Consider the following 12,768-nt stretch of genomic DNA (forward strand, 5'->3'; position numbering starts at 1 on the left):
CCTTTTCTTTCTTTTTTTTTGTTTTTTTTTTTGTTTGTTTTGTTTTTTTTCGAGACAGAGTTTCTCTGGCTTTGGAGCCTGTCCTGGAACTAGCTCTTGTAGACCAGGCTGGCCTAGAACTCACAGAGTTCTGTCTCTGCCTCCCAAGTGCTGGGATTAAAGGTGTGCGCCACCACCACCCAGCTCTTGTACATTTTACCATGCACCAGGAAATGTTTGAATCATTTTCTCTTTCATCAGCATTATATGACAGTCTCTTAAATTGCCTTCTCCAGGATGAATGAGAGTAGCTAATTCCACAGAGCAAACATTGGGACTTGCAATGCGCTTCTTTGACCAGTGAAATGAGGTTTTTCTCATTTGCTTATCAAGTGCTTCTTTCTTGAAGGAGAGTGTCATATACCAAGTGCATATACATATATATAACAAGAGTGTCATATACGGAGCATGTCTAGTGGGACGATTTTATGACATGGAGATCTTTCTAGCAGCAACATTTTCCGTTTTCAGTGGGGAAAAAGCCTATGTCAGGGTTTGGATTTTGCCTGGCTTTGTTTTTAAGATAAGTTTCTTAATTTGAAAGTTGTGTGTCTCAGAATTTTGAGAAAATTTTGAAGGTTTAGAATTGAGGGACTGGTAACTTAGTGTTCTTCAGACGGCCGGGCTTTAGTTCCCACCGTATGTGGTGGCCCACAACTGCCTGTAGTTGAAGTTTCCAGGCTCCTGATGGCCCCCATTGTGTTGCACATACACTGAGGCACACACACAGGTTGTAAGATTCTGATTGTCTGTCCCACTGCTCTCCATTTTTCAAGGGCCAGGTTGCCTTCCAAGCAGTTTAGGCATAGCGGAAGAGGTGGCTCAGTGGTTAAAAACAACTGTTCTTGCAGAGGAACTCGGTTTGATTCTAGTCACTATGGTGCCTCTCAACTATATATAACTCCAGTACAGGGAATCTAGTAGGCACAGATGTGGCATCCATACAAGCATGCAGAGATAGCATTCATAATAATTTATAATTAGTGTGCTTGCCTATACATGTATGCACGATATGCATGCCTGCTGATACAGGAGTTGTGGGTTCTTGAAATTGAACCCAAGACCTGGAAGAACAGCCGTGTTGAGCCATTCTCCAGCCTTAAACACTGGGTAAAGGAGGGCGGGGGTGGGCTGACGCAATTCTGCTAACCAATGGTCCTTAGGATTCTGGCCCTCACATACTATACTGGTTGACAATGTCCTACTAAGCCAACCCCCTGTGTGTACTCAGGGTGGATGACAACAAATGCAATGCCCAATTGTCTCGCACCCCCTCACTCAGAATATAATATTGGTGGTGGCTTCTATCCCTTAGGGCATTTGCGGGGGCCACTGTCCACGACTTCTTCAACTGGCTCTCCGTGTTGGTGCTCTTGCCTCTGGAGGCCGCCACCCACTACCTAGAGATCTTGACCAACCTTGTGGTGGACACCTTCAAGTTCAAGAACGGAGAAGACGCCCCAGACCTTCTGAAAGTCATCACGGACCCCTTCACAAAGCTCATCATCCAGGTATGGTTATATTATTAGTACAGCCCTCATTGCAAGAGGCCAGGGACTAGAACACAAGCTTAGGTAGTTTCATGAGTGTCCGCTTTATCTCCTTGACATCAGCTTGGTTTGCCCTCTGTTGGGTTAGGGACTGATCGGGTGAGGCTAGAGGTGATGGGCACTTCTGCATCAGCATTTGGGGTCACGTTCTTCTCATTATTGTCAGCACAATTTATTGATAGTTACTGCTCTTCCCACCTGACGCCAGTCATGCCCTCTGGTCCTTGATGTCTATCCTAAATACCGATAAAGGGCCAGCTGGGACTTGAACTTTGGCAGCAGGTATCCACAACCTCCTGACTATCAATGCCCTTGCTGTACAGTCTCCCTTTGAGTATCTGCCAATCTCTATGGGATAATGATATTCTCTGCGGGAGGTTAGGATTGGGTGGTGGGACTAGAGGTCTTTGCATACAGTGTGAGTACATTGGCTCACAGTCACAGCCCCCAGTACAACCAAGGTCCTCCGACACCCACCACATCCGCCAGGCATCACTGTCAAGGCTGTGCTGACCCTTCTTCCCTGTCCCCTCAGCTGGATAAAAAGGTCATCCAACAAATTGCCATGAGTGACCCAGAAGCCCAGAACAAGAGCCTGATCAAGATCTGGTGCAAGACTATAACCAATGTGGTAAGTGGCAGCCATGTTGCTGGGCAAGCAGCAGGTGATGGGTAGGTGTGCCACCCTAGGGGTTCAAAAGCAGCAGTCAGAAGCCAGTGGGGGAAAGAAATGACCACCTCCTTTCAGGGAGACAGCTGCCTTTGCTTCACCGTTAGGGACACACTCCTTGGCCTGGGACAATGCCTTCTCTCACAGAAGGCTGAAGGGTTTCTGCTGCCTCTTTTGCTTTTGTTCTGGAGACTGTGAAGTCTCTGTCCCGCAGCACAAAAGCAGGCAGCAGGGGCATCTCGACTTTCCAGGTATTCTTCCTGAGGAGGAATGCGTACTGAGGCTCTCACATAGAGAAACTTGCCCAACCTGCTGTGCAATCTGGGTGTGGCTCTCCCTTAATTCTTGGGTGGAGTGTGTGTGTGTGTGTGTGTGTGCGCGTGCGCGCGCGCGTGATAAAAGGCTGGTGATAAAATAATGAAGCTGTATTTTATCCCAGTGGTTCCAAGCACTCTTCAAGGGGTAGAGGCACCCCTATATAATAGAGTCCTTGCATAGCCCCACTCCGTTTCTACTGTTGTTTCCTACCATGGACACTTCCCATGTTTGTCATTTAGACTCAGATGAACGTCACCATTCCCTCACCTGATAACTGCACCTCCCCTTCACACTGCTGGACTGATGGCGTACAGACCTGGACCATCCTGAACATCACCCATAAGGAGAACATTGCTAAATGTGAGTGGAAGGTGGCCGACTGGCCACGTGGGGGGTAGCCTAGGAACCTGACCAGCAAAGCTTCTCTTGGAGAGCCCAGTGACTACAGGAGAGAGGGGGAAGACTAGCCTAGGCCTTCTGGCAACTCTACACCACCCAAAAGGCTTGTGAGGGGATTCTGCTGTGTTCTTTAGTATCCCTTTGTCAGGAAGTCAGGATAGTTGGTGGCTGCTTTGACAGTGTGGGGACTGTTCACTCAGAGTCCCATCTGAATAAGGCCCTGAGCCTGCCTGATGCTTCCTTCTTTTAGGAAGACTTTCTTCCATTTAGCTGGAACCCTGGTTCTTCTCTATCCCACCACCATGAATGCTGAGCACCGAGTATCTTGAAGCAGTGTGATTCTTTCCACAGAATAGGCAAACTTGTTTCACCCCTAAACGCTCTAGTTGCTACCTGTTTGTAGAGCTGTGGTTCCCGGGATGTGTCACCAGGAATGTCTCCAAATGCTTTGTAGTAAAAATCACTTGGAGACCAGTGGTAGAAGAATCAGGCTGGACACCTGCTCCTGCCCATCCCAAGCGATGACTTAAGGACCCCACTTCACCTTCCATTCCCAGGAAGTGCAGCTTTTAACACGATCCAAGTTCAGGTCTGGTGGTACCTGCTCGTTATCAGAGGAGGTAGAGGTAGGAGGAAGATCAAGCTAGTCTTTATTTTGGAGGCCAGCCAGGCCTATACCACCAGATCCTGTCCCAAACAACAAAAACCAGGGGCTGGAGATATGGCTCACATTCCACTCATGCAAAGAACTGCAATTCCTGTATCAGGTGGCTTACAACCACCTGGAACTATCCTCCTAGGGAATTCTGACTTCTGGCCTCTATAGGTACCTGATATGGGCACAAGCACGTGTACACGCGTGTACACACACACACACACACACACACACACACACACACTTTAAAAACGTTTATGTAAAGCTTCTTTAAAAACAACAAGCAGCATTGTCTCAAGGCAAACTTCAAAGAAGGACATCGTTAGCTTGAGCTCCAATGTGTCTAGTTGCCACTCAAGATTGTTCCATGAAAAAAGAACAGGTTTCAGTCTTTCCAGATAGGGTGGCCCCTGCCCTCCTGACAAGACTTTTTGTGTTTCTCCAGGCCAGCACATCTTTGTGAATTTCAATCTCCCAGATCTTGCTGTGGGCATCATCCTGCTTGCTGCCTCCCTGCTGGTCCTCTGTGGCTGTCTGATTATTATAGTCAAGCTCTTGGGCTCTGTGCTCAAGGGACAGGTGGCCATTGTCATCAAGAAGACCCTTAATACTGGTAGGTTCAACACTTCAACCCCATTCTGGCCTTTTCATCTTGCAATTTTCTCTATGTGGAACTCATTCTTAGATCCCACTGAGCTACAATGATTAAGCTGCTATTTTCCCCAGAAATTCTCTGGAATGTCCAGTTGTAGGTCAGGGAGGGGAACAGGTACAGGCTCCCCTTGCAGGGTGGGCCAGGACCCGAGAAAGAAGCAGTGGGTTGGACCTTCTCCTGGGTAGGACTTCATATGCTCCAGACTACCATGTCACCCCTCAGGTCTCAGTGTGGCTGTCACGAGAGAGCCCTGCCAGAACCAGGTATTTGCCAGAACCAGGGGCCCAATTCTATGCATAAAGAGTTCATAGCTTATCCTTGAGTGCGAAATGATGCCAGATCAGGCTAGGGAAGGGGGTGGTATGCTTCTAACTCCACCTCTGTCATTCTGTGTATGTCTGACACTCAGCCATAGCCTTGGCATCTATGTGAATTTGCAGGATGACCTAGATTAGGGAAGGAGCCTGGCACTCTCAGATCATGTGTGGAGTTCAACCCTTTGCCCTAGCCTCTGCTCCTGGGTCCTAAGGAAGAGCCAGCCAGGCCTTCTTCTACCCATGCCATTGTGGCCATACCCAGGATGTGGCATTTCTCCATTCCCTGTCTTCCAGATTTCCCCTTTCCCTTTGCCTGGTTGACTGGCTACTTAGCCATCCTTGTGGGGGCAGGCATGACCTTCATTGTGCAAAGCAGCTCCGTGTTCACTTCTGCCATGACACCACTCATTGGTGAGTTGTTGCCCTGGGTCCTCCTTCCGGTCACCATTGCTCCTCCTTCCGTTACCCAGGCTCATGCCCTGTGTTCCGTCCTTCCGCACTAGGTATTGGAGTGATCACCATTGAGAGGGCATATCCACTCACGCTGGGCTCCAACATTGGCACCACCACCACCGCCATCCTGGCAGCCCTAGCCAGCCCAGGAAGCACCTTGAGGAGTTCTCTCCAGGTCAGCACCTGCTCCTGGTCCCTGGGTGGGCTACATGCAATTAATCTGTGGTTTTGCAAAGCAGTGGTTTTATTTTATTTTGGTTTTGGAGTTTGGGGTCGATCTCATGGATCCCATGTTGGCCCTGCCTTCATAAAAAGTGGCCATGAGAACTTCTGTCACCTCCTGTGTCCTGGGATTCAGTGGCACACATATACCCAGGATGTAGACTATTTTCTCATGAGAGCCACGCCTTCTATGTTACACCCAAAAGGCAGAACAAAGATACTGGGAGAAGCCACAGGGAGCCAAGTATAAGGGCAGTCAAATCTGTGGGTTCAGAAGAGGCAGGCATTTAAAACAGATACTCTGCTGAGACACTAAGTCCAAGGCATGGTGAAGCAGCAGGCAAGGCCATGCTAGGTGGCACCTTCTGACCTGAAAGCTCAGCTATTCAGAGGAGTCACTTGCTTCCCATCCTTCCGTTATCTCCAGACAGTTAAGCGAAGTGTTTTCACAGAATGTATATAAAGCTCTGCCCGGGCCCAGCTATCCACACACTAGAAAGACGTTGGGTGACTTCTGTTTCCCTCCACCCCCTCACCTCTCCAACATCCTCAATTTCAGATTGCCCTGTGCCATTTTTTCTTCAACATCTCCGGAATCTTGCTGTGGTACCCAATCCCATTCACCCGACTGCCCATCCGTCTGGCTAAAAGCCTGGGCAACATCTCTGCCAAGTATCGCTGGTTCGCGGTCTTCTACCTCATCTTCTTCTTCTTCCTGACCCCGCTGACGGTGTTCGGCCTGTCTCTGGCGGGCTGGCCAGTGCTGGTGGGCGTGGGCGTGCCCATCATCCTGCTGGTGCTCCTGATCGTGTGCATCCGGATGCTGCAGTCCCGCTGCCCTCGCATCCTGCCTCTGAAGCTCCGGGACTGGAATTTCCTGCCCTTGTGCATGCATTCCCTGAAACCCTGGGACAACGTCATCTCCCTGGCCACCACCTGCTTCCAGAGACGTTGCTGCTGCTGCTGCCGCGTCTGCTGTCGTGTGTGCTGCATGGTGTGTGGCTGCAAGTGCTGCCGCTGCAGCAAGTGCTGCAGGAACCTGGAGGAGGAGGAAGAGGAGCAGGATGTCCCAGTCAAGGCCTCTGGGGCCTTTGAGAATGAAGCTATGAGCAAAGAGTTCCAAGATGAGGGCAAGGGCCAAGTGGGCCAAGCGGAGGCTGTGGGCATGAAGACCATGTCCAATACTACAGTGTTCTAGAGGGACCTAGGAGTCGGGGACGGCCAGCCTTAAAACCCCATGAGATCCGCTACTCCTGCATGTCTTGCCACCTCACCAGGATTCCTGAGGAGGAGCAGAGTTGATATCAACTCTAGCTCTCCTACCAGAGTTTCAGCCTATATATGAATTGGACTTGTCTTGTCCCCTGCTCCCCAAGGGCATCTCCCCTCTTGGAAGGTGGTCACAGAGAGTGAGACTGTGAACATGGGCCACAGATGACAGACATCCATGCCTAGCCTAGAATATGCTAGTAGAATAAGACTGTCCTCGCCCAAAGGGCAAGCGTTAAAGGAGGCATTAGGGAAGGTTCTAGAAAGGGCTCTATGTAAGAGTATATGTAAATAGCCGTACAAAGCTGACCTTTCTTGGCATAAAGCTTCATCCACGTTTTTTCTCTTTATCAAAGTCTACTCCCTCTCCCCGGTAGCTCCTCCTAGGCGTCCCTGCCTCAGACCAGCCAGTTCAGACAAAATGAAGCAATTGTTTGGAGCTCACATTGAGCCTTTCTAGTTTACTTCCCAGGACAACCCATTCTTCAGGGCTGTCCAGGCCAAGCAGTTGTCCACAGTACCCTCATCTTGAGCTTTCTAGGATGGGGGTCAGACCTGGCTAGGGGTCCATGACATGTGGGGTTCTTCACTGGATTTACCCAGAAGCAAACTGTGAGGCAATGTGGCTGCCGACTAATGAATGACACTCTCGGTCAGACGGCAATATTCCTGATGTGACCCAAGCCCTCTCTCTTGCTGCCACCTGGGATCATCCGCCTGTGAAGGGGCTGTTTGTCCCATTTCTTTTTTTGTAAGAGGACTTTGTGGGCCAGCTTTTAGTGGTCTGTTTCGCCCAACCACGCTCCCTCCCACTCTCGGATTCATGTCCTCTGTAGGTGAGCTTTGTCCTGCCTCCCTCCATGCCTACAGAGCGCCCAGGGAATTCTCAGGAGATTGGGAGTGGCTAGACACCTTCAATCATGGTGAAGCTCAGAGTCTGAGGGTGGCTCCGAGTGAAGGGCAGGGCAGGCTTCTGTTCACACCAGATAACATTTGCTGTGCCTTTTACAACCCTCCCACCCCACCCCCCATTATTGCTACCACAGCCTTTCAGCCATCACCCCTGCTCAGCTTGACTCAGGAGAGTCGGTGTGGCTGTACCACAGGACTGTCCTCCACATTCTCAGCCCACTCTTCACCGCCTGAGCAGGCTGAGATGCCAAATTTGAGCTCTTCTGTAGATGTTCTCTAATAGCCATTTATGGCATATTTATAGCCATGCATCTGTACAGAATACTTCATAAGTTATATAGTAAATAGCGATTTATAGTGTCTCATTTGGGAATGAGGCCGGGTTCTTTTATGTACTGTGAAGAACAGAAAGAGCACCTTTGTATATTTTGTAATACTGCCTTTAGTCACGCCTCTGAGGCCACGCCACCCCCTTCCCTCTGTAAATATGTAAGTTACACCGCAGGAGGTGGCTTTGCACTCTGTTGATTGCTTTTTTTTTAAAAAAATGGGATCCCTGTACTTTTGTTAACTGTATTTTTTTTTACTGGTTGAGGGAAGGGAGAAATAAAAGAATCACCCCCCCCCCCAAAAAAAGTGTGTTGCTTCCAATCACGGGATGCTAAAAGCAAGGGGCATCTTCCCTTACTCAAATCTCACCATGCGCCAAGGGAAACAGTTTGTTGAGTCCCCAGTGCCTCTTATGGACACGAAGAGGACTTAGTCCCATCTTTGCTTGTCTCTTTTGCAGGTCACGGGGACTAGCTAGTGAGCTATACTGAATAAATCATAGCATTTTGTGGTTATGGACCACTCTTTGGATGCAAGGAGTCTTAACTCAAGAGGAGTCCTTGAAATCACACAGCTGACGGTTTGAAGCTTGGGTGTGGCTTTCATCCTTTCAGGAAAGGACCTGACTGTAGCCTGTGCAGCCTGTGCTCTCTACCAATGCTCCACATGAGGGGGAGCTGAGAGGAGAGGAAATGGGAGGGACCACTTGTGTGTGGCTTCCCTGTCAGCCTTTGTAACTAGAGGAGGGAGGGGAGACCAGGCAGGTTCCCTGGTCACTTGTATTTCCCAGAATGCCTTCGGTTTTAGTTTTGTTTATAGTGCCCTTTGCCAGCCAAAATGCATAAGGCAGACTTTTACACTGCCAGCATAGCATCTCCAGGCCAGCTGAAGCAATTGAGGGCCAAGTCTCACAGTATAGTGGTGCCAAGTTGGGTCAACTGGAGGCCTAGGCTCTGAACCTAGCTGTCATTTGCCTGCTAATGTCAAATTCTAGGTCCTGAACACACTTGACCTGCTGTGATTCTTTGAAAGGACCCTAGGACCAACTGCTCCTCAGGGGAGATTAATCCTAGGACTACTTCTAACCTATCACAGCAAAGTCTGAGCGGCTTCCATCTTGCCTATAAATTCTGGCAGTATTTGAATTGCGTTACGCACTTTGAATCGTCTCATCTATATATTGCTTATAAGGCCCAATCCAATGTAAATGCTCCAAAGAAACAGGCAAGAACAGTGGACAGGTCTCATCTATTTGCAATTGTAACCTAGGCTGGCTATTCATCCCTTCCTGCCAACCTTGTTCATCCCAAATCACTAGCTAGAGCAAGCCAATGAAACAGTGACACATTTTCCAGCACCAAGCTTGGGGTTGTTTGTTACACAGCACATGACTGACTTAACTCTGCCTCTCCAGTGTAGACATTGTTATGATTCCTGAGCTCCCTTGCTCACCTGTTTTCTCCAGGGTTCCTTTGGTTTAATTCCCCCAGAATGAACCTCTTGTCTGGGAGAGTAGATTGTCAGACTATTATTTGCTCGTTAGCTTCAGTGTGTCAATGGTGTGCTATATTAGCAGAATAAGCTGTCCTCCCCTGGCTCTGGCTAAGGCAGGGGTCTAGGAGCGCAGCTTCTTTAGAGCTGCTATGAGATATAGCCATGCCTCTTCATTTGGCCCCGGGTCAATTACATAGGAACTGAGGGATTCCAGGGCCTGCCTGCTTATGTTGAGGTTGGAGTTCTGGAGAGCACACTTGTTGGTGTCCAAGGTGAATAAGTAATAAAATCCCTTACAGTATTAGAATTAATTTATAAAACGAGACTGAAGAGAGCGCAATGAGATGAAAATGTCCACTTATGAAACCAAGATGTTCCTGATGTGAGCATAAACGACATCCTCGATTTTGAATATGTTTGAAAACAGGGATATGGAAGTCTTATTATGGATGTTATGCTGTGTACATATGGAAATCATAGTATTCTGGGTTAAGTACAGTATATTAAGATTAATTCACCGGCTTATTCAGGGGATTTTGGATCCCCTGAAGCTGAACATGGGTGCTGGGAACAAAACCATGTCCTTTGGAAAAGCAACAATCGCTTTTAACTACTGAGCCATCTCTGATGCCTCGTATTTGCTGGTCTGAAACTTGTGGTCCTCCTCCTGCCTCTGAATTCTGGGATTATAGTGGTATGTCACCACACCCCTCTTTTTCCTTTTAAAATATGGCTGCCAGGACATTTTAATGCACACATGACTCCATGGTACATTTCTGATACAGAAAGTATCAGAATGGTTCTAAATGATAGAACCAATAACATCAACCTATCAATGTGTTGGAGTCTTGTTTTTTTTTTTTTTTTTTTTTTTTTTTTTAAGACAGGGTTTCTCTGTGGCTTTGGAGCCTGTCCTGGAACTAGCTCTTGTAGACCAGGCTGGTCTCGAACTCCCAGAGATCCGCCTGCCTCTGCCTCCTGAGTGCTGGGATTAAAGGCATGCACCACCATCGCCCGGCTGAGTCTTGTTTTCTTTAAATATGAAATAAGGCTTTTCTAGTTTTCCTAGAGCATTCTGGAATTAATTGTACATCATTCAACAAAGAAAGTTTTTCTGTATTAAGTGCAACTAGGATCAATAAAACTACCCAACCTTATGAAAATATACTCTCTTCCCCCCCAAAGCGTTTATTAATGATGAGATTACATTGAATCTCAGGAGATCAAGAGAATACCAAAATAGAGAGTACGCTTAACCCTGTACATCACAACAAAACCCTGATAGCCTCATAGCAAGACATCATTGGACAGGTCTCTGACTTGGAGTTTTTAGCTTAAAGGAGATTTTAAAGACACGATTTGAGGTGTGTCCCTTAGGATTCTGGGGACTTTGTCAGTTTGGTGTCTTTATTTTCCTTATGGTCACTGCATTTACCTCCCCACTAAGCTCTCTACTTCAGAGACTTTCAATGCGTGCCAGTGTTACACATCAGGTGATTGCTGCATGAATAAGACACGTGGGAGAACTCAAGGTTACTCTCAGTCGGGCCCACAACGGCTGTGACATTTTAGATAATGATGGCTCTGTGACCTTACGTTCCAGCGCACCTGTGGATATAGCTCAAACACTAGGGACAATAAAATCTATTCCTGGGAGTGCGCCAGACGTGGTGGCTGCGAGAAACGCTGCATTATTTAATTATATTATCAGTGTACTGAGAGGATGATCAAAGCGGGAGTTGTTAGAGTCGATGACATAGAAACGAGGTCTGGCGGATCCCCGTGCAGATGACGCTGGTTGGGCTTGGGAAGTCACCTAAACCTGGGCTGATCGGCACAAAGTTGAGCAAAAATGAACTTCAGCGTGTTTGTGCTGAGGTTCAAGTTTGGGGCTGCACACATCTAAGCATGTTCTCCTCAACCTTAGCCCTTAAGCTTTTTCTTATTAATGCCTGTACGGGGCCTAGGGAGATGGCTCAGCTGGTAGAGGCACAGGCTGAAGCCCTGTGCGGGGACCTGAGAACCGTGTGTGGGAAATGTGGAAGGAGAGAAGTGGTCTTCTGATGTCAATATAAGCACTATGGCATATTCGCCCCTCCCTGCTGCACACTGTGAGAGGCCCCCATATCCTCTCTGCTTTCCTACACACTGCAAACACACATGCGCACAAATAATTCATTAAATTGAAATGCAGACCTCCTTTTCACCAACCGGAGGTAGCCAACTGACCAAGGCTTTCTTCAGGTGGCAGACTGAATGGAGCAACCGTGACACTGATCAACGTTTCTTTCGCTTTATTTCAGTCTTCCTGCAAAGACCCCTTCGGTACCACTTCCGGCTCCCAGCTGCCCGATCCGGTGTGGTCTCGATCTGCCTTAGTTTACATTTTCAGCCATCCAGAGCTGTCCCTCATCCTCCTCCCGTCAGTACTCCGAAGTTCAAATTCCTCCACTGAGTCCAGCGGAAACTTGGTGATAACTGCCCGGCTGTAAAAGTCACCAGAGGGCATGCTGCTGCGTGATCAAGTTTTTCCGACTGGCTAAAGTCCTCAGTTCTAGCTAGCACGCACTTGAGCTTCTGGGGCCGCAGACCTTCCAGACAAGAACAGCCCCTTAGCTGTAACACACCTGAATTCTTAGCATAAGAAAAAAAAAAAAGTCTGGCCACCTCTTTTTATTTCCACAATTGCATTTTCTTTTTGAGGCAGGGCCTGACATTTCCAAGGCTGCGGGGATGACAGGCCTGCAACCACTATCCCAGGTGCATGAAGGGGATCTGAGCCAGGGCCTGGAGCATGCTAAACAAGCTCTCTACAGACAGAGTCACATCCCAGCCTGCTTCTCCCACATATCCACTGTCTTAGGTACAGCATTCAGAGGGTGAAGGAGGGGAGCGAGCAAGTGTGTGGCTGTGTGTGGACACCCAAGTGTTGCCCCCGCCTCTAGATAGTTCCTTTAGGACCCACCCTCTATTTGGAACAATAGTTCCCTCTCCTCAGAGTCTGAGAATTTCTAAGTGCTAGTCGTGACTGGTCACTTCTAGTTTGGACTGCAGTTTTCCTGTCAGCCGTCCTTGGTCATCAGATTCCAGCTTGGTCCCACATCCTCCTTTCTGTCAAGCCTCAGAGCACGGCAACTGAGCTATTTAAAGCCATGGGCTTCCCCAACACTCACAGTGCCTTAAATCTCATGCTTGTCTGATGGTTGTGTGATCGCCTGAGTCCCTCCTAGTCCGACTTTCTCCTCATCTTCCCAGTGTAGTGTTGCGCCTGCTGTCCTCAACCTCCAGCCTTCAAAGTCCCTGAACTGCAGATGTGCATAAAGGACATCAGTTAACATACAGGCCAAGGGAGGTGTGCACACCTTTTTACGACACAGACTGGTTGGACTTCCTTCAAAATTACAGGTGTGGGCTGGGGAAATGACCCAGAAGATACTGGGTCATGCGGCACAGGCCCTGATGACCTGAGTTTGCCTCTCAGAAGC

At 48.5% G+C, this 12,768-nt stretch overlaps 1 protein-coding gene across 1 annotated transcript in view; it reads left to right on the top strand.

The window, feature by feature from the left end:
- Positions 1-8,104, top strand: part of Slc34a2 (solute carrier family 34 member 2) — a 22,371-nt gene extending 14,267 nt beyond the window's left edge. Inside the window, exons 7-13 of the mRNA XM_050149600.1 lie at positions 1,355-1,550; positions 2,125-2,220; positions 2,817-2,937; positions 4,077-4,244; positions 4,898-5,014; positions 5,107-5,231; positions 5,838-8,104. Of these exons, the coding sequence (XP_050005557.1) occupies positions 1,355-1,550; positions 2,125-2,220; positions 2,817-2,937; positions 4,077-4,244; positions 4,898-5,014; positions 5,107-5,231; positions 5,838-6,476 (1,462 nt within the window). The 3' untranslated portion in view covers positions 6,477-8,104. The remainder of the gene's footprint in view (positions 1-1,354; positions 1,551-2,124; positions 2,221-2,816; positions 2,938-4,076; positions 4,245-4,897; positions 5,015-5,106; positions 5,232-5,837) is intronic.
- Positions 8,105-12,768: the final 4,664 nt, after the last annotated feature.

This window comes from Alexandromys fortis, unplaced genomic scaffold (genome assembly GCF_014885135.2).
Source record: "Alexandromys fortis isolate MF-2015 unplaced genomic scaffold, M_Fortis_MF-2015_v1.1 scaffold_0, whole genome shotgun sequence".
Classification (NCBI taxonomy): domain Eukaryota; kingdom Metazoa; phylum Chordata; class Mammalia; order Rodentia; family Cricetidae; genus Alexandromys; species Alexandromys fortis.